Genomic DNA, 27,902 nt, shown 5'->3' with positions numbered 1-27,902 from the left:
CCAGAGTTTCCTGAAACTCCTTCTTGTCATCAATGCCATCCACCTTGTAAGACCCCGAGAGGCTCAGGTAGTAATAGTAGTCCATGGTGGTGATGCCCAGGCCATGCTTCTGCTCTGGGGAGGCGCCCTCGATAAGCTGGAGCAAGAGAAAGTGGCAAGTGTGTGGTGGAGCCTGTGGATCAGGCAAAGGTACCACACTACCGCCCACCACCCCCGGAGTCCAGGAGATCAGACCTTCTACCCCTGCTTCCTAAATGGAGGGATGCTCCTGGTCTCAAAAATACGAAGGGGCTTCAGAATATCTGCTCTCTGTGTAGTAGCCCTAAATCATCTCTGCAAATTCTAGTTCTTAACTCTGATTAGACCTGCAAGGACTGAGAATTTTCCCTTATCTGACACACAGAATTGCGCAGTTACACTGGTGAGATCCCTTGGAACAGTGGAGAGCAAGCTAGATTATAACTACTTTGTTTCTGCTCAACTTGCACATGGCTCTTTTTTTATTTTTGGTGGAGTTCAACTCTTATTTTTTATTTTCTTAATCGGAGTATATTTGTTTTACAACCTTGTGTTAGCTTTTATTGTACAACAATGTGAGTCAGTATACAAGGCTTTTTAAAGGGCAGCTGGACTCTCAATGCTTCTCGCAGCACGGTGCATATTCAAGTGCAGCCTCAGGTCCCCCACACTGCTGTCCTGTGCCTTGGCTTTCTGTTCTGTCTCTGGTATCTATCTTAGTTCTGAGCAAGGGCCCTATAGGTGTGCGAGAAAATGTCCAACAATCCATTTTCTCTCTCTCTTTCTCTGGCTATGCTATGTGGGTTTCTCTAGCTGCAGCAAGTGCAGACCTACTATCTAGTTGTGGCGCCTGGGCTTCCCACTGTGGTGATTACTCTTGTTGCAGAGCACGGGCTCACAGCATGGGGAATCCTCCTGGACCAGGGACCAAACCTGTGTTCCCCGTGCTGGCACGGGCATGCTCTACCACTGGACCACCAGGGAAGTCTTCAGCAATCCATTCTTGAGGTGCGGGTGGGGAATGAATTTGCAGCAGTTGCTAACTTTGGTGGTGTAAATATTCCTACCATGACTGATTTCAAACTGAGGTGTCACGGAAGGAAGAAATACACACAGTGCATGCAAGCCAGCGCCAGTCACCACTGGCCCCCACCCCATCCACACGTCTTCTTCTTGGTTTAGTTCCTCATGGCATCCCAGCTTCACATCCTTAAAACAGGGAACCTCCTCTCCATTATGGAGAAGTTCTCAGTCATCCTATTACATCAGGTTCCCTTGGTTTTTCCCCATCTCCTTAAAATCTTTGTGCCACTCTCTTTCTTTTCCTCTTGGTTTTGGTTTTGTCTAGGGAAGAACTTCTCCCATCTGTCTCAGTGTTCTCCCCCCCAGACCATGCACTCCCTTCACCTGAATGTTCAAGCATCCCTTTCTTTCTCTCCAATCTACAATCACATGCTTCTTTGACTTCTTTAGAAGCTTTTCCTTGACTCTGAACTCCTTCAAGATACATAGTCTCCTTCCTCTCCTTCCTCATCTGGTTTCTTCCTCCCCCTCACTATTCTGCTGCTTTCCAGAGGCTGAAGCTACCAGTCCTTGCTGAGTCCCCAGGCCCTTGCCTCATCCTTCTCCCCCAAGCTCTGAATATGTGATCTTGCCCTGTACCCCGAAAGCTTCCCCTGGCTTCGGTGACACTGCAGGATCTCTGACTACTTTCCTGGCTCCTCAATGCCTCCCTTATCCCACAGGTGGTCTCCAGGTCCCCAAGTCCTAAATGAGCATGATTTTTCTCTCCACATTCACTCGTATAGGAGTCTCACCTATTTCACAGCTTCTACTATCACTTTTATATCAGAATCTTAAACTCTGTCTTACCCTGAACTCATCACTCCCCCAGTCCCAGGCTGGGGTTTTCCAACTTGTGGGAAGAGGATTCTGAAGGGGGGTAGGGCTGGCATTTATAGTACAGCGTCTGGGAAATAATGATGAACTTCTGTCCAGTGCTCAATAAATAATATAGTGTATGTGATACATGAAACTACTTTTCAAAGACCTGTACATGGTGCTTTGATTAATACAATTAGAAGCAGTACTGAATTGACAGAAGCTTTTGGTCATTTATGGGTATTTTAAGCCAATAGATTCTAACCAGAAGAATTGTTTGCCATCACCTAACATGTCTATGTAATTGAAAAGACTGAAATGGGAGCAATCAACATAGCTTAACTTCCTTCAAATTCAATAATCATCAAACTCTAACAAAAAATTAAAAAACAAAACAAAACAACACCTAACAGTTGCAGCTGATTCTTCAAAGAAAATATAATGTAGGTCCCCGGTATATGAAGCACTAATACAAAAATTTATACATTAAAAAAATTGTTTATGGTATCATTACACTTTCAAATACTTAAAAAACATTCAAAGCAATTATATTCCAATAAAAATCAATAATCATTAAAAAACATTAAAAAAAAAAAACAGTTGAAACAAATGATTGCTGAAGCCTGGAACATAATTTAAAAACATCTGGCCGACTGCTCTAACCCCAAACTCTCCATGGCTTCTGAGAGTCTAAGCCAAAACTTTTTGACCTGGCAAGAAATACCTCAAGTCTTTCTTCCCATAGTTCACCTTTTGGAGACCTCTGCCCTCGCAATCCGGCTGGAGCCTGGCTCATTCATTAGCTTACCGATCCCTTCCCCTCCACCTCTCCCATCTCCCCACCTTCCCATCCCTCCCTTCGTGCTTTGTTCAGACCATCTGACTCAACCTGAGTCAACCTCTCCTCCACACCATCTTGTGCCCCCTTAAAAGCTCTCCTTATTGTCCCAGCTATATCTCCCCTTGTGATCTCCTGCTTAGCCAAGAATCAAACATCCCTACTTTTGTTCCGAAGTGTATCAACACTTTATTGTTTTACTTTAGGGAAATTTTTGTCTTCTCACCCAGCTAGACCTTATCCTGCCTGCAGGTAAGGGCATTCTCACAGTTCTTTGCACACTGACTTGCACATCCTGCGTTAATAAAGACTCAAGGGTTGGCCAGACTAGACTATTTCACCCTGAGGACGTGAGGACCAAGAGAAGAACATTTTAAATGTGGAGAAGGAATAGAGAAGTAGGAAAGAAATAATATAAAGGAAAACCTGGTAAAATATGTGAAAACTCCGCTCGCCAGGGTTCCTCATCACCACCCTAGATTTTTCCAGAAGGAAGTTGGAGATCTTTCCACCATCTGGTTCCCCACCTGGGCTGAACTGGATTTCAAAGTATTTTCCCTGCAAGAAAATTAGGGACTTCCTTTAGTGGTCGGTGAACAAAAACATGATGTTCCAAGCAGGCTTGGGACACAGCATATAATTCAAGGAAATTCATTAATGAAAGACATGTTCTGAATTATTCCCAGTTCTGGTCTAGACTTCCTCACTGTTTCCTATCAGACAATAACCTGTGCCTTTGTCCAATCATACAATTCTGTATTGAAAGAGCGAATTCTATCATTCTAACGTGACTAAATATGGACACACTCACTATATTCCTTCCCCTTTTCCCTTAGTAGGTGCTTGTCTGCTAAACCAGAAGCTGTAAAGAATAAGACAAAAAAAATCACATGGTCTTCTTGATCTAACAAGAGTGAACTCTGCCAGCCTCTTTCAAAGGAATCAAATTTTCCTTCTGAGAGACTTATTTTCATGGCTTTGAGCAAAAGCAATTTCTTTTTATCCCAGGAGCATCTAATATGCTAACATGAAATAAAAATACTTTTATAAGTTCTTTCCAGCTAGCTGTGGGTGTGGCGATTTTTGTCACTGTTGTTCTTGTTAACATTTCCTTTTAAATGACTGCTAATAGGGAACAAAAGAGAATAAAACCCTGGACTATAGCTGAAAAGGTGTCCAGATTTGTTAAGTAAATAACTTTTTTAAAACTACAATTTAGCGTCTCTTCAGTCCTCAGAAGGGTCCAGGAGTATAAATTTAAATGAAGAAAAAGATGAGAATTTGGGCTTTAGGGAGTGGTGTGACCTAGGGTCAGACTGGAGAGCATGCCCAGCCTAACTGCATTCGCATTTAATATTTTTTAAATGTGTATGCTGATGAACTCCACCATCTCAGGGATGAAGCCTGCCAAGCCACAAGTCTCTGACCAGAACCATTAACTCACTAAGGAGAAGAAAAACACACTGCGTGTTTTTCCTCCTGTGGATAGCACCTACTACCTGCTATGTTCCTGCTAAGTTAAGGTCGATTCTGGGTATCAAAAAGGCTACAAAAGAAAGCCACAGTCTAATTGTCTATTTGTCTTAATCTGCTGACTCATGCCTCTCCCTCTCCCAAAAATAAACCCGAAGACAAACATCCCGAAGCAGCAGACATGGAGAACCACAAACGACTGCTATCCCGAACCACAGTGGTTCACGACAAAGTCTGCTCAGCAAGACCCTTCATGCTTCCTTCCGTGGCCATCCTCTCCATCTTTCCCATTGGGCATGTTCTGCAGGGAATAATTCAGTGTCCATTTGTGTCTGACCCCACCACCCCACCACCATTCCCTATCAATCTAGGGAGAGAAATTAAACAATACAGGATGTCAAAGCCACGAAGGGCAGATTTGGTAAACGGCAAACTCTCAAGTCCTTCTGGAAGTGGTTCACGACCTTGGCTGCCCACGAGAAAGATCCTGGGAGCCTTTAAGAAATGCTGCCTGATGCCATTCCAGACAAGCCAATCAGTTGCTAGGAACTGGCACCCAGACATGAGCAGCTCTAAGAGGCCTGGCCGGTCTGTGTTTTTGACTCTGCTGGATCGTCACTGCCGCATGGGCTACTCTCCTGTTGCGATGCAAGGGCTTCACATCGCAGTGCTTCTCCTGCTGGGGAGCACAGGCTGTGGACTCGAGTAGTTGCGGCTCCTGGGATCTAGAGCACAGGTTCAGTAGCTGTGGTACATGGGCTCAGTTGCTCTGTGGCAGGTGAGATCGTCCCAGATCTAGGATCAAACCTGTGTCCCCTGCACTGGTAGGTGGATCCTTAACCACTGGGCCACCAGGGAAGTCCACCTGGGTGTTTTTTATATGTGGCCAAGTTTGAGAATCACTGCTCTAATGTAACGGGAATGCTTATACACAACTCAAAATTGTAATTTAAAAGGCAAAAATCCCTAATGAGAGATCAAAAAGTTTGGTCTTATTGTAAGCAGCCTGAGGGAAGGAGGAAACTATATAAAGAGAGGATAAGATATTTTAATTTGTAAGTGAAAAGAAACTTCAGGTCTTGGTAATATTTTACTTCTTAAATTAGGTACTGGGTACCTCAGTGTTCACTGTTTTATTTTAAAATAGTGTTTGAAATATTTCATAATACAGTTCTTGAAACTTGAAAAGATTTGTAAGTGGAAATAGATGAATTTTTATGACTTCCACTGCAAGTCCATTTGAAGTAAAATTACCCATAATCCCAACCTGAAGCGCTTCTACCTCCTCCTGCTAATCACTATAATAGTATATTCAAACATTGATTTGCAGATACCTTAATTATGCTTTATATAAATGTGCATTTTAAAATAAAAATGGGGCCATATTATAGATATTGTCCTATAAGCTTTTTGAAAAAAATTAATAATATATTATGGATATCTTTTAAAATAAACTATTATTAATAGGGAACAAGGATATTATACCTTAAAAGTATTGTTGGGTCAAAGACAATGAGCATTTTAAACTTTGATAAGAACTGCCAAATTTCTCTCCTGGGAGAAGATGTCAGTCTTTAATTAACAGTGTCTTCCTCCTTAATGTGTCATCATCTGACAGACTGAAAATGATATATGGTTTTAATTTACATTTCCCTCATTACTAATGAGCACATCTTTTGATGCCCCATCAGATTCTGCTGTGTGTATATACATGTGCATATGTGTGTATCTGTGTGTGTGTGTGTGTGTGTGTGTGTGTGTGTGTGTGTACTGCCTTTCTGTACGCTTTTCCCACCATTCCATCAGGGTTGTATGAAATTCTGTTATCAGAAAAATAATAAATTCTGGGTATTTTTGCTTTTCTTTACAAAAACTGACTGCTATAGCCTCCTTGTCCAAAGGCAAAAGAATAATTTACACTGGAAATATCAAGGGAAATATTGATTTGGTTACTCTTCTGCTCAGTAAGGAAGGCAAAAGAAGGAAGTTGGGTAGCTAGAGAGTTAAATTTGCTCAAACCCATTTTTATAAGGCAGATTGAGATCGACAATCAGGGAAGAAAAGATCCAGTGAAAAATTCATTCACATCTTCTTTCTTATTTCATTACCTAGAAACTTCAAGATAACATAGCCCTGGCATTGAGCAGAAAAATTTGAGAACAAATGAGTAAATAGTTCAAATAGTATTAAACAGTGAGGAAAGTAAGGGCAATTCTGACAGATAAAACTCACCAGGGAGCTTAACAATTACTCCATGAAAACTTAGTAAGAATTCTCTTGGAAATAGAAGCTTCCTTCTAAAACAGAAGGATAAAAAAGAAATCGCTTTTCTCCAAAATTCTCACTTATTTATTTTAAAATGGAACAGAATCCACATCACAGATGGTATCCTAAGTGCTTTACTGCCAGACATAATCTATGGTTGAGATAAGATACAAAATCTACATAAATCAAAGCTACTGAGCAAACATTCATTTCTCTGTAAACGTGGCTTTTTGTCAAAGGGAATATATTCATATTCATCCTTGCCAGCCTTCCAGTTCACCCCCTCGGGAGACGCTCAGACAGAAAAACGTCTAACTAGGCATTCAAGGCATTCGGCTGATGTTTTCATTACTTTCGGTAAGCAGGCCAGTTAGGAGCAACGTGTAGGCTAAGGTCAGTCACTCTGGCATGCCATTATAAGAACATGCCAAACACACACACAAAAAGCCAAGAGGGGTACGGTAAGCAGTCAGCTCCCTCTGGCCGACAGACAGGAAGAAGTTTCTCTCCAAGGTGCCAGATCAAAGTGTCCACTCCAGGGTCCACAGATCTACAAAGCAAGACAAGGTGACAAGACCTGGGATCTAGTCTCCTGGGTTCTTCAGTTGGGAAAGAAGGCCTTTTCTCCAGTGCCCAAAGCAAAGAAACTTCTTCAAGACCAAAGCTGACACTTCCACTTTCCTTACGAAGGCAACTTGAGTTGAGAACTGGTTTCAAAAATGATCTTATTTATATCCCTAAGGCTCAAAAAGAACTTGAGTCAAAGGGTGAATTGAAGTCTGACAGTTCACCACTAGAGAAAAGTAAAAAGCAAGCTCAAAAAGGCAGCCTCCTGATAATGTGTGAAAAACCCCTATTTCCTTGGGGACACAGAACTTAAATCAGGAATGTCAACAACATCAATCAGGTGGCACTCTCTATCACAGGAAAGAAACTCACAAATCGGCTGGAGTTGTTGTTCCGGACCGTCTTGGCATTCCCAAAGGCCTCCAGCAGCGGGTTGGACTGCAGGATGATGTCCTTGACGTGCTGTTATAGCAGAAAGACCAAAGTTAGGAAGACACGAACACCTACCCGGCAGTGAAAGACCAGACTTGCCCAAGGACCTGGTTTCTGAATGCAGTGAGGGTGAGAGGACTCAAATCCAAGTCCCTGGGATTTCTGGAGGATTTACTCTTTCCTCTCAACAGACCTGGCCCTGTTGGTGTGGTCATGTCTTCCAGCTCCCCTGGCTTGATGCAGGATTCCCTGTAGCCAGGGTACCAACACAAATCAGGATCTATGAATGTTCCCAGACTGGGTTTCCAGATTGGATGGTGTAGCTGTATCCTGTGCTCCCTGGTATATCGGGGAACATAAGAAGAAGGGGTATCTTCTTGTTTTCTGACAAGATTCTTAACCATCACTACTCCTGTTCTACTCAACTTCTGTCCCCACCTATTGCATCCCCCTCTTCACTGCAAATGAGAGTTACATTGAGGGAAATTAAATAGTTTCTCCTCCCTTAACAACATTACAGACACACAGACCTGTGCTTCCCAAATTTTCACATGCCTGAATCACCTAGAAATCATGTTAAAATGCAAATACTGACTCAGTAGGTCGGAGGTGGGGCCCAAGAGTCCACGTTTCTAGCCCTGGTGTTCCTGGTTTTGTCCGTATAGAGCTCCATTTGAGCAACAAGGATCAACACTGCATTGGGTGGAACAATTCCTGGCCTATTGGAGGGGAAGAATTCTTATACCCCAATTCAGTGTCAGACTGAAAAGTACAAAACACCCCATGGGCAAGACAGCTCAACAGATACGAGTTGATGTTGGAGAAGGTTTTGAACCAGTGAGTCATTCCTTGTACTTCTAATTATTCACATGCTATGGTTAAACATGTTCCAGAAATAACAAGTCTTTGGCTTGTGCTCTTTAGCTACTGACTAATTTCAAGCCAAGAGTTCTGTATCATTGTCCTCATAGGAAAACAGGAAGAGAAAAATCAACATTAAATGTCTGCAGTCGGGCCACTAGGTCGTCGTCCATAGCAAATCGGACGAGATGAAGGCACTAACCACTAATTGACTCTGCAACAGCCAAAGTGCTTCTCTGGCACCCCCTGAATATTCTGAAGAGCAACAAGAACTGGAATTCCATCCACTGGGCACATGTCATTAACAATGGGCACAGAGAGCAAATTACGGGTGACTCCTCTATGGAATCCATTTCAGAGTTTAGAAAGATATTTCTAAGCAGCCTATTTTCCTTTAAAAACTCATGGATTTATATGAAATTTGCTTTTGTTTGTAATATAATTTTGACTTTGTGGATCTTTGTAAATCTTTTGTATTTGTTGTTTGCTGGCCAAACATCCCTACACCACTTATCAATATTCCACTTCCTTGTAGGGACAGAAAAAAAAGAAAAGCTCTTCTTTGTCTCTTTCCCTCTTAATTACTGACTTTTAAACTGAAAACCTTTTGCACGTATCCATCTATCTATTCATCCATCTATCCATCCATCCACTCTCAAGATGGCCAACAGAATTTCGTGGCATGTGGTAAGCATACAGGGGGAAAAAAAGAAAGAGCAAATTAAAAGAGCTGCCCACACAGAAAAGAATATCCTGGATTTCTGGCTCCATGTCCATCTTCTAGAGACAGGGTATGTTCACACAAATGGAGAAAAGCATATGGACCACATCAATTTAAGTCCCAAAGTCGCACTCACTGTCCAGCATGGAAGCTGCTGAGCCCATGCAGCATGGCCAGTCCCAACTGGGATGCGCTGTAAGTGCAGAACACACACTGGAGTCCAAAGATGTAGGATGCAAAAGAACGTAGAGTATCTCACTAACTCACTAGTGATCATAGGCTGAAACAGTATTGGGGATATAGTGGGTTAACTGAAATATATTTTAAAAGTTAATTTCATATGCTTTTTACTTTTTTTATGTGAGTACTCAAAATTTATAATTATGCATGTGACACCCACCATCCTTCTACTGGATGGTGCTGCTCTGGATTTTCCTTTCATTCGGTAAAGGAGGCCACTCTAAGACCTTTCTACTCTACGTAAGGAATACTGGCCTCTGCCTGAAGCATTCTGGTCACCCAGGACAGAATGGAACACTATTGATTTAGTGGACAAAGCCATAAGGAAGAGAATTTCAATGTGTCTTTTTAAAGTGTACAGCTGACTACGGCAATAACATCGTATTAAATGGTTCCAACTAAAAAATTAATCTTTAGGGTGAAATCTACCTGGATCATGATTTCTAATTAAAAAAAAAAGTTCCCAGAGGTCTGTGCTAGTGATGAGCGCTGTGAGTTTGGGCAGTTTCTGTTGACCTTAGGCTTCATCACCATCATCCGCTGCTCTCTGGGGGAAAGCTTCCCCAGTCCTGCTTATGCTGCTTTCACTACCACAATGAGTAAAACTAAAGACAAATGAGGCAGAATCGACCCCTTTTTCATACTGTCCTCTTGAATCTGCCCCTTCTCTGCCATACTATGTGTGTTAGTTGATCTGTCATGTCCGACTCTTTGTGACCCCATGGTGTGTCCATGGAATTCACTAGGCAAGAATACTGGAGTGGGTTGCCATTCCCTTCTCCAGGGGATCTTCCCGATCCAGGGATCAAACCCAGGTCTCCTGCACTGCAGGCAGATCCTTTGCCGTCTGAGCTACAAGGGAAGCCCATCCTTTTCTTTATCCTTCTCCTGCGTCCTCATTCTTCTGGGTTTCCCCCCTTCTCCTAATGTTTTCTGTTAATACTCTAATCCTTCTTTCTTTCTTTCCTTTCTGTATTTTAAAGTTTTTGTAAATTCTTAAAATTGGAGATGTATTCACATGATTCAAAAATCAAAGGTTCACAGCCACTCTTACTTTCTGAGATAGCCAGCATGCTGCCTATGGAGTATATATCTTTCTAAATAAATCTACCTCTTACCTGTCAATAAAATAAAAAATAAAAGGTTCACAAGGGTCTACATGGAGAAATGCCTCTCCACTAGTCTCCCAGTTTCCTCCTGGAGAAATCACTGCTATTGATTTCATGTGTATCCCTCTGGAGCTATGTTATACATATCTAAACAAATGTTTTATAAATACATGCTCTTTTTTCTTCAAATGGTAGCACATTATATACACCATTCTGAGCTTTGCTTTTTGCAATTCATGATATATCTTAGAGATCAATCCTTATCAGTACATGAAGCTTCATTTTTATGGTTGCATAATATTCTAGTCTATTATGAACCACAAATTATTTCCCCAGTTACCAACTGATGAACATTTGTTCCAGTCTTCTCCATCATCAAAAAATGCCACATCAAAGAAATTTATACATGTATCATTTTGCATACATTTCAGGACACCTAAAGGATAAATTCTCCCAAGCAGAATCGAAGAGTCAAGGGTGTTTGCTTATAAATTTGAAAAACTTTGCCGACATGTCCTCCACAGAAGTGTACTAGTTCATGTTCCCACTAGTAATGTGTGAGAGGGCCAATGCCCCTATATTTTTAACAACACAGTGTTTTAAACACTAGAAAAATTTTGTTATTCTGACAGTTAAGAAACAGTTTTTCAATGTAGTTTTAATTTGCATTTCTCTTACTATCATGGGCATGAGCATATTTTCATGTTCTGAGTGAATGAAAGTCGCTTAGTTGTGTCTGACTCTTTGCAACTCCATGGATTATACAGTCCATGGAATTCTCCAGTCCAGAATACTGGAGTGGGTAGCCCTTCCCTTCTCCAGGGGATCTTTCCAACACAGGGATTGAACCCAGGTCTCCTGCATTGCAGGCGGATTCTTTACCAGGTGAGCCACAAAGGAAGCCACATGTTTTATGAGTCATTTATATTTCCTTTTCTATGAGATGGCTTTTATGCCCTGTGTTTATTTTCCTTTTGGACTTGTGACCTTCTCCTAGACTGTATACAATATTAATTATATATTAGGCATCTCCATCTCATAATATGCTGTTTCTCTGCAGATTTCAAGTTTCTTGGTTATAAAACCAGTATCTTCTCTGTGGAAGAAAAACTCTTTTTCAAACAGCAAACAGAGCCTTGTCCTCTGGCCCAGCACCGAGTCTCAAAATAGGCCACAGTACCAACTCACCTGGACTTTGGGGCCTCCCCCAGACACCCTGGAGATGTAACTCATGATGTATTTGGCAGCCACTGTCTTTCCAGCACCACTTTCACCACTAAAGAAAGAAAGACAAAAAGACTCACCTATGAAGTGGCTCATGACCAGCTCCCGCTCCTCTGAAAAGACTCCCCACTCCCAAATAAAACTGAAGAAGAAAACTGGTAGAAAGGAACTCGGTTAAAAAAATCACAGAACTGGTTGAGACTAAATCACAACCAGTGATTTAATCACAGTTAAATCACAGCAGGATCAGGTTACCCCTGTGACTTGTATGATCACTATTAACACAGTGTGTGGGCCGGGGGCCTGATAAGCACCACTGTGATGGGAGAGACCGTCCAGCATTCTAAATGCCCAATAATAGGAGACATGATTAGGAACATTACAGAACATCAGAAGGACAGACTAAACAGATTACAACTGACAGCAAGACTGTAAACATGGGGGAAGGGGTGGGTGAAGCACACAAAGTAGTTATGTAAAGTAAATCAGATTCAAATTAAATGTAAAAAACTGTAAAGAAAAAAATCACATTAAAAAAAAAAAAGGCTAGAACTAGAACCACAAAAGATTAGCAGAGGTTTGGCAAAGGAAAAGATACCCTGGGAGACTTCTTTCAGTTCACTATTTTCTAAACTTTTAGTCACCATGTATTTCTTCTTAATTAAAAAAAAAGTAGATATGCTCAGGTTTCAAACCATGCACCATGAACTGAGAACTGATGCAAGCAACTTTATTTTCAAGTTCTAAAATTAAATGATGAGGTAATATTAATCACATCCTGCATAACAAAGACTGCTTCCTCTTGGTGGCCTTACTGCATGGGGAAAGCCTTTTGTTAGCACCATAGAGTCAGATCTTCAAAACCCCGTTTCTTCCTTCAAAATCCCCTTGAATTGATGACGACTTCAATTCAAAACAAGCTTAAGTCAGTCAGATTTCTCATCTCTCTACAGGTGGCCTTTGTGTTACCATGATAGAATTAATTAGAGGAAAAACCCTGTATTGTGTAAAATAATGGTGAAATTCAGTATGAAAAATTGAGGGTGCTGTGAGTTCAAAAGACACTTTTTGGGTTTGAATTACTTTGGACTAATATATGTTTAATTAGAGAGATTATGGGAAAGAATGAGAGAACGGTCCTCTGTGAGGCCCTCTAAAGGTCTAACTCCGTCAACAAGCTCATTCAGCATCCTAATATTCAGTTCCTGACTTCCAGGTCACATGAATACGGAAACCAAACTGATATTTCATAAGATATGGCGGCAAGTAGAAAGCCAGTGAGCCTGGGATGATGTGTCACGCCGATTACAGAAGCCATGCTTACTCACAGGCACAAGTAGGTATAATAAATATTTCAGTGCCATGAGGAAGCTATCTGTTCAAATGGCCCATGTGATCAGAGGATTTATACCCTAGGCCCAAGGTCAAAACATGCACTCTCACTCATCTGAAGCATAGGTTTTATCAACAATGAAACTCCAATAAAAACAACAATTTTATAATGGTGTAAATAACATGAACATTTAAGAATACTGGAAAGTCCAAGAGTACAATGGTACAACTAGCCTACCCACATCTCTTATGTCTCCTGCATCAGCAGGTGGTTCTTTACCACCAGCACCACCTGGGAAGCTCATATAATATTACACAGACATATAAAATAAATAGAAAACTATGTGGCAACACAAAGGCAATGCAGTAACTACATAAGCAGAAGACACTGTACCTATGACAAGTTTACAACTATGCAAAAATAATGCAAAAATAATATATGAACAAGAACCACAATGGAACAAGGCAAAAAATAGTTCTGACTTGTTGGACAGCTGGTATTTGGGTGACTCTTGTTTCTTTTGATGTGATTTAATGTTTAAAGTTTTGGAAGAAGCAATTAACCATATATTTCATATTTTTAAAAACAGCATTTCCAGAAAAAGTGAGATTACACATCACAATGATAATCAACAGGATTAATTTCTTTAGATTATTATTTCTTTAGATTATTTCTATGTCACAAGTAAACAACTTTCATATTCAGAATTCCTTAGAGAAAGCTGTGTGTATGTGAAAGAGGAAAGAAAAAAAAAATCCTATTAGAATTACTATACACTTTCATACAGTGATGCCCCTACTCTTTCTCTGGCTAATACTGTGATCAGACATAAAATATTATGTGTCTTTTGTTGAAAGGGGAAAAAAAAGGAAGAATAATGAAAGTGACTCATTTCATATATTAAAATAAGTAGGCCGAGTACAATAATAGAACATCTACATTCTCAGTAACTGTGATATTTTTCAGAAGATTTAAAATAATTAGTCTGGCTGAACACTGATCGGAATTTTCATTTCTTGGTTTCAATTTACAGACCCATAAAAAGAAGTTTTATTGATCAGAGGCCAGTACTTTGCTCAGAATATGGTATAAGAATGGAATGTTACATAATTACTTGAAGCTTACAATATATATATAACGGTAATTATGTTGTCCCTTTGAGAGAAAAACTTTCTTTCCCTGGACTAAAAACCCACATTAAAGGAATGTGAAGTTATCAGACAGATTATATGGCATACCTGAAATTATCTGCTTTGCATCTCACAGCAATGAGAGCAATTTGCTCTGCTTATGATTATAAGCAACCTTTCTTAATTGCCTTCACTGGACTTTCAAAGTGGACCAAAAAATACTCTAGACATGAATGTGCCTTAAAATTAGAAAAATGCCCCAGTGGTCCCTAAGTCCAGCAGCCTACCACAGTCCTCAAAGCACTTAAAGAAGTGCTCATGTCTGGTCTGTCTTCAGACCTGCTGAATCCTAGTCTCCAAGGATAGGGCCTAGAAATAATTTCTAACAAACCCCCTAGTTCTTATATTGCTGGCTGGGAATCCGCTAAACAAATGTAAAACAAAGTCAAGACAGACTTCACAGGAAACATCAATCAAAGAGGAAATAATGTAATGTTTCTGTGTGCATTCAATATACAAATGGAAACATTTGCTAAAGTATCAAAGAAATGGAAAGAGTGTTCAGGGTGAGGGGGGACTATTTACAATGATATACTAATAATTGGATTCAGAGACTATAATTGCTATTCTTAGTCTGAAAGTTATTCTTCGCTTAAAAATGAATGGTGTTTTCAATTCACTTCAACTGATTCTAGCAAATTTAAAAATATCTCAGCCTTATTTTGAGGGGAGCCATCTCATAGAATAAGTAGTCACCCATTTCTTCTATCTCTTTCTTGCTGCTGCTGCTGCTAAGTCACTGCAGTCGTGTCCAACTCTGTGCGACCCCATAGACGGCAGCCCACCAGGCTCCCCCGTCCCTGGGATTCTCCAGGCAAGAACACTGGAGTGGGTTGCCATTTCCTTCTCCAGTGCATGAAAGTGAAAAGTGAAAGTGAAGTCGCTCAGTCGTGTCTGACTCTTAGCGACCCCAAGGACTGTAGCCCACCAGGCTCCTCCGTCCATGGGATTTCCCAGGCAAGAGTACTGGAGTGGGGTGCCACTGCCTTCTCCGATCTCCCCCTTGCTAGTCTCAAAAAATTTCTTCTGGTTCTTACCACACTAGCTTTTGTTCCCTTCTAATTGTTCAAGTTAATGTAACTGAAATGTTGCTCTGCAACTACACATTTATTTGCACTTTATAAAGGATAAAAATTTTAAACAGAAATCGTAAGTGCATTTGTTTACCCAACAAGCACTAAATGCCTCCTCATGCTAAGGGCTGGCTGGGGCTGGAATGAGATGGGTCTCCTGGAAATGAGAGGAGCCTACTGCACCAGGGGAGGTCAAATGCACTGATGCTGTGGTAACACCATGGAGATATGGGTATAGTTTTAGGGATTTCTGAGTATGTATTAGGAAAAGATTCCTAAAGAAATTCATAAGCTAAGTCAAGTCACACTACTTATATCTCAATGAGACAGGTTAAAGTTAGACAGGTAGGGGAGGGAGGGAGGGAGGATGTGTGTGTGTAGGCAAGCATTAAAGGGTGACATTCCTGTCTAGAATGAATGATTGATAAGATAATGAAGTTACAAAAATTCCCACTAGGTCCTACTTTCTTAGACCTGACTTTATACACAAACACACATATACACACACATACATATACATATTATTATTAAACTTGACTCCTATTTCAGAAGGTATAATCCAAGGGTAAAAAACACAGCGATAGTTAAAAATTTTTTTTGTAATTCTAGAGTTATAAAGGATAGACATATTAGTGACTAAAAGAATCCAGAAGATGAGAAAATAACACAAATTGCAAAGGAGATTAGAAAGCAAACTAAAATTTTGCAGGTTTAGTTTGCCTATCTGAAGGTTTCCAGGGCTGGAGAGAAAGGGGTGATCTGTCAGAGCCTGCAGTGACACTGAAAAATATAAGCCTCAAGTACCTGCAATGGCTGAATGCATAAAATACAAAATCAAGCAGAAATGACTGTGCAAATGATAAGAATTCATTAACATAATGAAGACAAATAAGACTGACTTCTTCCAAATCAATTAATATTGTCAAGCAGACAAAATTATCACCTAGCGTCTGCCAAGAAAATGGCCCCAGGGCAACGCTCATCTTGGCCCAGGCCTGATGCAATAGGAAAAACCCAGTGTTTAGTCTGAACATCAAGTTTGAGCCCCAGCTCAGCTACTCGTTAGCTCTACAATTCCTTTTACTGTCACTACAGTAAAAGGAATTATTTATTAAAACAGGTATTTTAATACATCACTCCTTAACAATTAAAAAAAATTCTTTTATGTGTATTTCTTATCCAACAACTTTCCCTGTATTCCTCATTGGAGGACAGGGAAGCCTGGCATACTACAGGCCACAGGGCCATACACAGTCAGACACAACTTAGCAACTGAACAACATTAATCCCATTTTGCAGATGAAGTGACTGAGGCTTGCAGAAGTCACATGCTTTCTACAGAACAGAATAATGAGTTTGCCCTGTGACTCAACACCAGAGATCTTTTCACTGCACCACATTACCATGGGTGGTAACAGATGACTAACCAGACAACCTGACACCTTCTGGCTCAAAGCAGCAAAGTGGACAGAGTGTAACAGTGACGCCAGGCAGCCCTGTTACATGGTACATGTACCATGGTACATGGCTTTGTCACATTTCAAATTTGAGATGCTTAACATGTTTCGTTACCTCTCCGAGGCTCAATTACCTGATCTGCAATAAAGGGGGTAATAATACCTAGTTTGTTGTTTAGTCACTCAGTCGTGTCCGACTCTTTGCAATCCCACAGACTGTAGCCCACCAGGCTCCTCTGTCCACGGGATTTCTCATGCAAGAACACTGGAGTGGGTTGCCATTTCCTTCTACAGGGGATCTTCCCAACCCAGGGATCAAACCCATGTCTCCTGCATTGGCGGGGGGATTCTTTACCGCTGATCCACCAGGGAAGCCCAAATATCTAGTTTCCTAGGTTGTAAATGGTACAAGTAAAGGATGTTGAGATACAAAGAAAGTACTTGAAAGGGGGTTACTATTATGATTATGATTATAGATAATATATAAACTAGCTAATGAGTTGGGCTTGCTGAATAACACTCTTCAATTCACGGTGGTAGGGGAATCTGGGATTAAAGGGTAAACTTGAGCCACAGTTCTTCAAGACTGCAGACAGAGGGCAGTCCTCACACAGATCCCATAGTCAGGGTGTGAGATGACTGGGCGTCCCAAAGCTAGGCCAGAGGGACAGGGAGTTTCTAAGGATGCTGGTGCTGGCATAAACAAGAAATTGGAAAGAGTTCCAATGCTAAATAAAAGGCTCCTGAAATACATCAAAGACAGGAAGACAGCTTGAGAATCCATGAGACATTTGACAGTGCTGAGGCAGATAGCACAGATCAGACGTAAGTCAAACATTAGAAGTGATCTAATTTTTTAAATTGTCTAAGTCTTTAATCTTTACTCCTGCAAATTTTAGGAATTCCAAACTCAAAATGTTTCTTGAAGCAGACATTGTCATCAATTGAATCTAAGATTTCCGAACTGTCCCTTTTTCCTCTCTGAAAATTCCCAAATTCAGCCACTAAATCTTATTGATGTGCCTTCAAAACATCTCTCATGTCTTTATTTGTTCTTTAAAAAACATTTCTTTGTCACATGTTCAGGATACAATCTAACAAGACTTTGCAAACTGGTATTGGATGCATTAAGGACAGAATAAAAACAGCTGCTTAAGAGTATCTCAAGCAAAAATATTAGAAACTGGGGAATTTCCTGGTGATCCAGTGGCTTGGGTGCTTTCATTGACACAGGCCTGGGTTTGAACCCCAGTCACAGAAGTAAGATCCTGCAAGCCTTGCCATGTGGCAAAAAAAAAAAAAGAAACTGCACCAAATGTGATGCTCTCAGATCAACATCATATATATTTTTAATGCACTAGGATAGCTGATGCAGGCCAAAAGTGATAGGAATTCACTTTTGATGGCAGCAATAAAGCTGCCACATAAATGTTCTCCAAGATCCCGTAAGTCTTTACAGAAGTCAGTTGGCAAAGGCTGCAGAAATGCCTCTGGCTACAGTGCCAAGGTCTAGTCTGATGATACGAAGATAGTAGAGAATAAAGAGAAAAACGTCACTTTCCCTTCTCTCCCTGTATTATTTTATTAAATATATTTGCATAGATGTCTCCTATAGGTCCAAAGCTACCACAGGCGTGACTCTAAAACATAAATCCAAAGTCTGGATTCCAGGGCACAGAAGACTACTAGGCTAAGCAGATTTGGGTTGCTCATCTACTGGGTTCACAGGTGTCTGCCTGTGTTTTAAGGTGCTCATCACTGACAAGGGATGATACTAAGGGAGCTATTTGTAGCTTTCTGTTGGCACTGCCTGGGGTCCACATTCACTTTCTACCCCTTTATTCCTTCACAGGGTGATGGACGGTCACACATCAGTTTCCTCTTTGCCTTTCCAACTCAGGTCAGGTCTTCATCCTCTTACTAGACCTTCATATTTGCTCAAGAGTCCATCTCTTTTCTACTCATAGACTCATCTTTGGGAACCAGCCTCCTGTGGTAGCATGTCTCTGCTCAGAGGCCTGCAAGACATCACTGAGGCTCGAAAGCTTGTCTGTAGATTACCCAGCCAGTCATTCAAGGAGGTACATGTCACCCAATCAACCATATTTCCCCAAATCAACCATTCTTGCATTACTGCACACATGCCTTATGGCTGTCATACAGAAACAGAAGGGCGAGACCCAGTTCTGGCCCTCAAGTAATTTATAAGGACCATTTGTCAATGGAGATCTTCTTTAACCACCACACTGATGTCCTCCCCATTATATGGTTTGAGTTTCAGAATTTGTCAAGCCACCAATGTTTTCTTCATTCCACCCATCCTATATGGAAGACTCAACCCAAGCCTCAACACCTTGGTGACACTTTTGCTATTTATTTCAGTCCAAATCAATCTCTCCCTTTTCTAAATGCAAACAGCACTTAGAGCTTATTTCAAGCTTCAAAATGATAAACATGTATTATGTGCAAAGAGAAACATACATTTCTAGTCAGCAAGGATTGAAAAACTACTGAAAATGAGTGCATGCAAATTTTAAAAAGTGATAACAATATTAACTAGGTGGTATAAAACTCCTAGTAGAGAACATAGGCAAAACATTCTCTGACATAAATTGTACCAATGTTTTCTTAGGTCAGTCTATCAAGGAAATAGAAATAAAAGCAAAAACTAAACAAATGTGACCTAATCAAACTTACAAGCTTTTGCACAGCAAAGGAAACCATAAATTAAACAAAAAGACTGGGAAAAAATATTTGCAAACGGTGTGATCAACAAGGCATTAATCTTTAAAATATACAAACAGCTCATGCAGTTCGATGTTAAAAAAAAACCAAACAACCGAATTGAAAAATGGGCAGAAGACCTAAACAAACATGTCTCCAAGGAAGACGTACAGATGGTCAACAGACATGTGAAAAGATGGTCATCGTTGCTAATTATTAGAGAAATCCAAGTCAAAACTACAATGAGGTACCCCCTCACACTGATCAGAATGGCCATCATTTAAAAAGTCTACAAATAACAAATGTTGGAGAGGGTGTGCAGAAAAAGGAACCTTCCTTCCTATGCTGGTGGTGGGAATATAAATTGGTGTAGCAACTACAGAGAAGAGTACGGAGGTTCCCTAAAAAACTAAAAATAGAGCTGCCATATGATCCAGCAACCCTACTCCTGGATAGATACCCAGAGAAAACCATAATTCTAAAAGAAATGTGAACCCCTATGTTCATAGCACCACTGTGGAAACAAGTATTCATCAACAGAATTGATGAAGAAGATATGGCAAGTGTGTATATGTACACACATACACACACACACACACATACATACAATGGCATATTACTCAGCCATAAATAAGGATGAAATAATGTCATTTGAAGCAACATGGATGGACCTAGAGATTATCATACTAAGTGAAGTCAGAAAGAGAATACTATATATCACTTTTATGTGGAATCTGAAATATGACACAAATGAACATATCTATGAAACAGAAACAGACTCACAGATGCAGAGAACGGACTTGTGGCTGCCAAGGGGGAGAGGTGGGGAAGGGAAAGATTGGAGACTGAGGGTTAACATATGCAAACCAGTATAAATCAGATGGATAAACACTAAGGTCCTACTGTATAGCACAGGGAACTATAGTCAATATTCTGTGATAAACCATAATGGAAAATAATATTTTTTAAAAGGATATATTTTTTAATATCACTTTGCTGTAGAGTAGAAATTAACACATTGTAAACCAACTATACTTCAATAAAATTTAAAAATATATATTAAATAGGTGGCAAAAATTAGGGGTATATGAACTGCTACTGAAATTCAAAGGATGATGAAATCACTGGGTTGAAGTAGATGAGAACAGCCTTGGGTGGGAAAATAACTTGAGACAGGGAGAGCAATCTGGGCAAGAGACTGAAACAGCTCATAGAACTCAATATCAAAAAACCAGACAACCTGATTTTAAAAAAAATGGGAAGAAGAACTGAATAGATGCTTTTCCAAAGAGGAAATGCAGATGGCCAACAGGAACATGAAAAGATGCTCCACATCACTAATCATCAGGGAAATGCAAATCAAAAACACAATGAGATTTCACCTCACACCTGTCAGAATGGCCATCATCAAAAAGAACACAAATAACAAGTGTTGGCAAGAATGTGGAAAAAAGAGAACCCTCGTACACTGCTGGTGGAAATGTAGATTGGTGCAACCACTGTGGAAAACAGTATGGAGATTTTTCAAAAAGCTAAAAATAGAACAACTCTAATAGAATGACCCAGCAATTCCATAATTCCATTCCTGCATGTGTATGTATATGTATGTATGTATATGTGTGTGTGTGTGTGTGTATGTGTGTGAGGGTATATACATACATATATATATATATATGAAGTGAAGTGAAATGAAATGAAAGTCACTCAGTCATGTCTGACTCTTTGAGACCTCATGGACTATACAGTCCATGGAATTCTCCAGGCCAGAATACTGGAGTGGGTAGCCGTTTCCTTCTTCAGGGTATCTTCCTAACCCAGGGATCAAACCCAGGTCTTCCACACTGCAGGTGGATTCTTTACCAGCTGAGCCACGAGGGAAGCCCAAGAATACTGGAGTAGGTAGCCATTCCCTTCTCCAGCGGATCTTCCCGACCCAGGAATCAAACCGGGGTCTCCTGCCTTGCAGGCAGATTCTTTACCAGCTGAGCAACCAGGGAAGCCATATATATACATACACACACACACACACATATGGAGGAGGGCATGGCAACCCACTCCAGTACTCTTGCCTGGAGAATCCCATGAATGGAGATGCCTGCTGGGCCACAGTCCATAGGGTCGCAAATAGTGGGATACGACTGAGCAACTAACACACACACATATATATACTCTCGATGAGAAAAAGAAAAAAGATACATGTATTCCAATGTTTAATGCAGCATTACTTAAAATTGCCAAGACACAGAAACAACCCAAGTGTCCATCAACAGATGAACGGATAAAGAAGATGTGGTATACATACACAATGCAATACTACTCGGCTACACAAAAAGAATGAAATTTTGTCTCTGCAGCAACATGGATAGACTTGGAGAGCATCATGTTAAGTGAAATAAGTCACATAGAGAAAGACAAATACTGTATGATCTCACTTACATGTGGAATCTAATAAATAAATAAAAAACTAGTAAATATAAAAAAAAGAAACAGACTCACAAAGAGAACAAACTAGTGGATCAGTGGGAAGTGGGGAGGTGAAAGATGGGGTAGGAGAATCGAGGGGTACAAACTGGTATGTATAAAGTAAATTACCAGGATATATTGTACAATACAGGAATATAGCCAATATTTTATAGTAACTGCATAACCTTTAAATACTGTAAATCACTACATAATATACCTATATGTATATATATATTACTGTACATCAACTATACTTCACCTTAAAAACACAAACTCAAAGCCAAGGCTTGGATGGAGGTCTCTACTTGACAAAACAGCCTGTCTTCTTTCCTGATTTCTTTCTCTTAAAATTCAATTTGCTGGGACTTTTCTAGTGGTTCAGGGGTTAAGAATTCCATTGCTAATGCAGGGGACATGGGTTCTATCCATGGTCTGGGAAGATTCTACATGTCTTGGAGCAACTAAGCCTGTATGCCACAACTACTGAGCCTGTGCTCTAGAGCCTGCAAGCTGCAACTACTGAGTCCAAGCGCCATAACTACTGAAGCCGACATGTCTAGAGCTGGGCTCAAGAGAAGTCACCACAATGAAAAGCCTGTGCACTGCAACCAGAGAGTAACCCCCACAGGAGAAAAGCCCAAGCACAGAAACGAAGACCCAGTGCAGCCAAAATTTTTTTTTAATGAATAAAAATAAAATTCAATCTGTTACACTGATTTCTATCCATAAATAGTCAGCTGCCAGTCCATCCTATCACTGCATCCACCTCTTTAGAAAACATAAGATTGGGAGGAACTGATAATATTGGTTCTACGTGCGGCATTGTCCCATCTAAGAGTATGCATTTCATGGTTATCACTTTGTGATGTACAGAAATACTGAATCACTATGTTGTGCATCTGGATCTAGCATAGTGCTGTGGGTCAATCACACTTCAACTTAAAAAAATCGTAGGGGAGGGAGGTGGAAGGGGGGTTCAGAATGGGGAACCCATGTACACCCATGGCTGATTCATGTCAATGTATGGCAAAAACCACTACAATATTGTAAAGTAATTAGCCTCCAATTAAAATAAATTAGTTAAAAAAAAAATAAAATTTTTTCTTGTCACTTGAATATAACTTTCTTTTAAAATACTTCTTTACTATAAATGTATCTGATCTTCATTTCATTGTCTTCTATAGCAAGATTTAAAAATGCATAAAATATGTATTGTCAAGGAAACCCCAAATATTTCTCTCTAAAGTGAAATGCATTAAACAAAAAATATTTATATACATACATTATTTAATAAAATGTTTAATAAATCAGATTTTAAAATAAATGAATAATTTATTTTAAAATTAAAAATAGATAAGTAAAAAATAAAGCATATTCATTTCATCATGTGGATAAGGTCATATAGCAGGGAAATCGGAAGGTCAAAGTCTAAAAGGAACACCAGAGAGAATAGATCATCATTAATTTTTAATTTTCTAATTAAATGATACTAAAAATTCCTAGTCTCTCCAGTTATGGCAGAAGGCCTTTGCCTAACAAGCAGACTTCTTTTCCAGCCTCCAGGAAGGCTGGTTTTACTTTCTGTTCACAAAGGCATTCAGGTAGGCAGCACTGAACTCAGCCGAACCCACACCCAGCTCGGCCATGTCATGGCTGCAAACTTGGGCTTCTCTACCCAGACAGCATTCCCCTGCCTTCCAGTTCCCTGGGCATTATTTGGAAGAAAGAGTTCCAAAACCCCCAAACCTCAGAGACCTCAGAAGTCAATCAGTTCACTCATAAATGAAGGAAGAGAGGCCCAGACAACTGTTGAATTTGCTGCCCAGTATCCCACAGCGGGTGAGAGTGAACCATGGCATGCCAGAGATAGCGAAGCTACTTCCTCACAGACAAAGCACAGCTCTTGGGTAATACAGAATTAACACAGAGAGAGGTCAGGCTTTTGGGAGGTAATACTAGAAGGTAATTCTCTAGGGCCCTGGAAGCATCACTACAAACAAACCTCATGGCGGTGACAGAATTCCAGTTGAGCTATTTCAAATCCTGAAAGATGACGCTGTGACAGTGCTGCACTCAATATGCCAGCAAATATGGAAAACTCAGCAGTGGGACAGGACTGGAAAAGGTCAGTTTTCATTCCAATCCCAAAGAAAGGCAATGCCACAGAATGCTCAAACTATCACACAATTGCACTCATCTCACACGCTAGCAAAGGAGTGCTTAAAATTCTCCAAGCCAGGCTTCAGGAATACGTGAACCGTGAAATTCCAGATATTCAAGCTAGTTTTAGAAAAGGCAGAGGAACCAGAGATCAAGTTGCAAACATCCGCTGGATGATCGAAAAAGCAAGAGAGTTCCAGAAAAACATCTATTTCTGCTTTATTGACTATGCCAAAGCCTTTGACTGTGTAGATCACAATAAACTGTGGAAAATTCTACAATAAACTGTGGAAAATTCTGAAAGAGATGGGAATACCAGACCACCTGACCTGCCTCTTGAGAAATCTGTATGCAGGTCAGGAAGCAACAGTTAGAACTGGACATGGAACAACAGACTGGTTCCAAATAGGAAAAGGTGTACGTCAAGGCTGTATATTGTCACCCTGCTGATTTAACTGATATGCAGAGTACATCATGAGAAACGCTGGGCTGGATGAAGCACAAGCTGGAATCAAGATTGCTGGGAGAAATATCAATAACCTCAGATATGCAGATGACACCACCCTTATGGCAAAAAGCAAAGAAGAACTAAAGAGTCTCTTGATGAAAGTGAAAGAGGAGAGTGAAAAGTTGGCTTAAAGCTCAACATTCAGAAAACTAAGATCATGGCATCTGGTCCCATCACTTCATGGCAAATAGATGGGAAAACAGTGGCCGACTTTATTTTTCTGGGCTCCAAAATCACTGCAGATGGTGACTGCAGCCATGAAATTAAAAGACGTTTACTCCTTGGAAGAAAAGTTATGACCAACCTAGATAGCATATTAAAAAGCAGAGACATTACTTTGGCAACAAAGGTTCATCTAGTCAAGGCTATGGGTTTTCCAGTGGCCATGTACATATGTGAGAGTTGGACTATAAAGAAAGCTGAGTGCCGAAAAATTGATGCTTTTGAACTGTGGTGTTAGAGAAGACTCTTGAGACTCCCTTGGACTGCAAGGAGATCCAACCAGTCCATCCTGAAGGAGATCAGTCCTGGGTGTTCATTGGAAGGACTGATGTTGAAGCTGAAACTCCAATACTTTGGCCATCTGATGCAAAGAGCTGACTCATTGAAAAAGACCCTGATGCTGGGAAAGATTGAGGGCAGGAGGAGAGGGGGACGACAGAGGATGAGATGTTTGGATGGCATCACCAACTCAATGGACATGGGTTTGGGTGGACTCCGGGAGTTGGTGATGGACAGGGAGGCCTGGCGTGCTGCGGTTCATGGGGTCACAAAGAGTCGGACATGACTGAGCGACTGAACTGAGCTGAACGGGAACATCCGTCCTGACGAGAGAGTCTCTATTTGCCTGGGATATTTGGGAACTGGACAGTTTTATGAAAAGAGCTTTGGAAAGGTGCATCTAAGTTCTGACTCCTGGAGGACATGGAGACTACATATATTAGCCCACATCTTCAGGAGGGGTGGAGGCTACAGGTCAGTCATTCAGGCAGTATATGACTGAGCCCAAATAAAACCTCTGAACACCAAAGGCTCAGGTGAACTTTCTAGTTGGCAATAGTATTGTCAGTTCCCACACCATAACTGGAAGGACATAACACTGTCGATGGCTCCATGGGGGGAAGAGGCCTGGAAGCCGCATATCTGGGCCCCTCCTAGACTTTGCTCTTATGTCTCTACTTTTTCCTGGTTCTGCTTTGTATCCTTTTGCTCTAATAAAACTGTAACCATAAGTTCAGGGCTCTCTTGACTTTTGTGAGTTGTTGCAGTAATGAAACCAAGGCAGTGGTGGGAACTTTCCAACCTGCAGCTGGTGTCTCATGGAGAATTGTGCCTTTCACATGTGAAGTCTGGCCTGACTTGGTGGTTAACGTCAGAGGTCAAAGCAGCTCCCTGTCCTACCATCTCCTGTATCTCCACCAGCAAAGAGACTGCAGTAGAATTCCCTGGAGCAGGGCCTTCAAGTCTTTGCTGACTGAACACTGAAAAGAAGGCTCCTAGAAGTGGGCACATGTCCTGCCTCAGAGCAAGTGTCTCCTGTAGGACCTACTGAGGAAATCCGAGAGAGGGAGAAAGGTGGACTAGGAAAAATGGAAGAGGCTCCAAACTGATGAAATCCATGCAACAAGACCATTCCCTTTCTTCTCATCTTACTAAGGGCCCAGAAGAAAGGAGAAAGGGCAAGGGAATATGTTAGAAAAGTCATCCTATCCTCTCTCATTTGAGTCATGAAAACATGTCCCACCTCTCTACTGGCCAGTGACTTCCACTTGGGAACAAACATAAGCATTTCCAATTCAGCAACCAAACTCATCAACACACAAGTGTTCCTTCCAAAAGGCTTAACCTGAAGCTAATTAAGAATTTAGTTCTAACTTTCAATTTACAGAAAATTGAAGGAATTAGAGAAATGAGACCATGAGGAAGCAACTGGACCAATCTGAAAGGTGTCTATAAGAAAACTGGGTTTTCTTCTCTTGACCAAGTCAATGGGAAAAAAAAAACAAAAAAATGGGAGAAAGGAACTCTGGTAAGATTAAAAAAGTGACTCATTACCAAATGCAGCCAGGGTTCCTTGATTAACATAAACTGGCAAGAAAGGACATGTGTGCAACAATTAGAGAAATTTAAATGTGGATTACTTATTTATTATTTAGTTGTGATAATGGTATTGGGACTAAGTTAGAAAATATTTTGAGATGTATATGGAAATATTTGGAGATAAAATATGAAGTTTATATCTTAAAATGCCTCAGTGTTCCTGTTTTATAGTTCTGACTTTGGAGCCATGTAAATAGTTTAAACAGTTTTAAAACAAAATTAAAATAAAAAATTTAAACTTCCAAAATCCAAAATGAAATACATGAACTTAACTGTAGGTCAAATTGGCATGTTAATGACACAGAAAAGTATTATGTCAAGTCACTTTTAAAATCCAATATTTTGACTGTACATCCTAAGGACAAAAAAGAACAAAGAAATTGTAAAGTGAAATAGTATTGCTACAAATAATGTTGGTATTGTTATCTTAAAGCATTAATAGAATTATTTATTTGCTCTGCCCCATTATTTACTATGCAATATATCTTTTATAAATATATACTTATTTAAGTATAAGTATATATTTAATTATTTATTTATAATTTTATGCACAGGCATAGTATAGCGCAAATAATTTTAATGATGTCATCAGGAACCAAGGTTTTCAGAATAAGAGAAATGACATTCAAATATAAAATGCAAAGAAATAAAATCTTACAAATGAACTGAACATTATCAGTGTGAATTGATGTTTCATATTTCTCTTAAAAAGTTCATATTCCTCGCTTTTGTCCTCTGAAAAGAACAAGAAGCACCATTAACACAGAGCAGTGAGCACTCTTCATCACTAGATTGATAGTCTCTAAATACTATTTCCCATTAAAATGAGCCAGGGCTTTCTGATGAAATGGCTGAACCTAAGGCTTGGCAGAAAATGTACAAGATAAGCCTGGAACATCTTATACAAGAAAACTATCAAAGACTACTGGAGTCATATCAAAGGGACAAAGGAGCCAATACAAAGGACACTCACAAACCAAAGGTGGGACTATTTCAACCTAAAAGAAAAACTGCAATGTAGTTAAACAGGTAAGGTATTTAAAACCCACCAGTATAGAATGATACTGAAAACAAAAATATTATACTTTGGGAGGCTGCTAGGGCATCAACTTATTGCTTCAAAAATTAGTAAATGAAAATAACAAATGAAGCTTTTTATCCAATTTTCCCATTTAGATTGTATTTTATGATAAATGAAAGAAAACTCTAATTAATAAATATAGAAGGAATACAACTAGAAAATTATTTTTCAACTGTTAATTAAA

At 40.1% G+C, this 27,902-nt stretch overlaps 1 protein-coding gene across 1 annotated transcript in view; it reads right to left on the bottom strand.

The window, feature by feature from the left end:
• MYO1E (myosin IE) overlaps positions 1 to 27,902 on the bottom strand; it is a 211,111-nt gene that overhangs the window by 75,007 nt on the left and 108,202 nt on the right. The window contains exons 5-8 of the mRNA XM_070469219.1: positions 11,594 to 11,681; positions 7,415 to 7,504; positions 3,164 to 3,295; positions 2 to 136 (exon numbers count right to left, since the gene is read on the bottom strand). Of these exons, the coding sequence (XP_070325320.1) occupies positions 2 to 136; positions 3,164 to 3,295; positions 7,415 to 7,504; positions 11,594 to 11,681 (445 nt within the window). The remainder of the gene's footprint in view (position 1; positions 137 to 3,163; positions 3,296 to 7,414; positions 7,505 to 11,593; positions 11,682 to 27,902) is intronic.

This window comes from Odocoileus virginianus, chromosome 6, assembly GCF_023699985.2.
Source record: "Odocoileus virginianus isolate 20LAN1187 ecotype Illinois chromosome 6, Ovbor_1.2, whole genome shotgun sequence".
In the NCBI taxonomy this organism is placed as follows: domain Eukaryota; kingdom Metazoa; phylum Chordata; class Mammalia; order Artiodactyla; family Cervidae; genus Odocoileus; species Odocoileus virginianus.
This window is presented reverse-complemented; position numbering and strand designations above follow the sequence as displayed.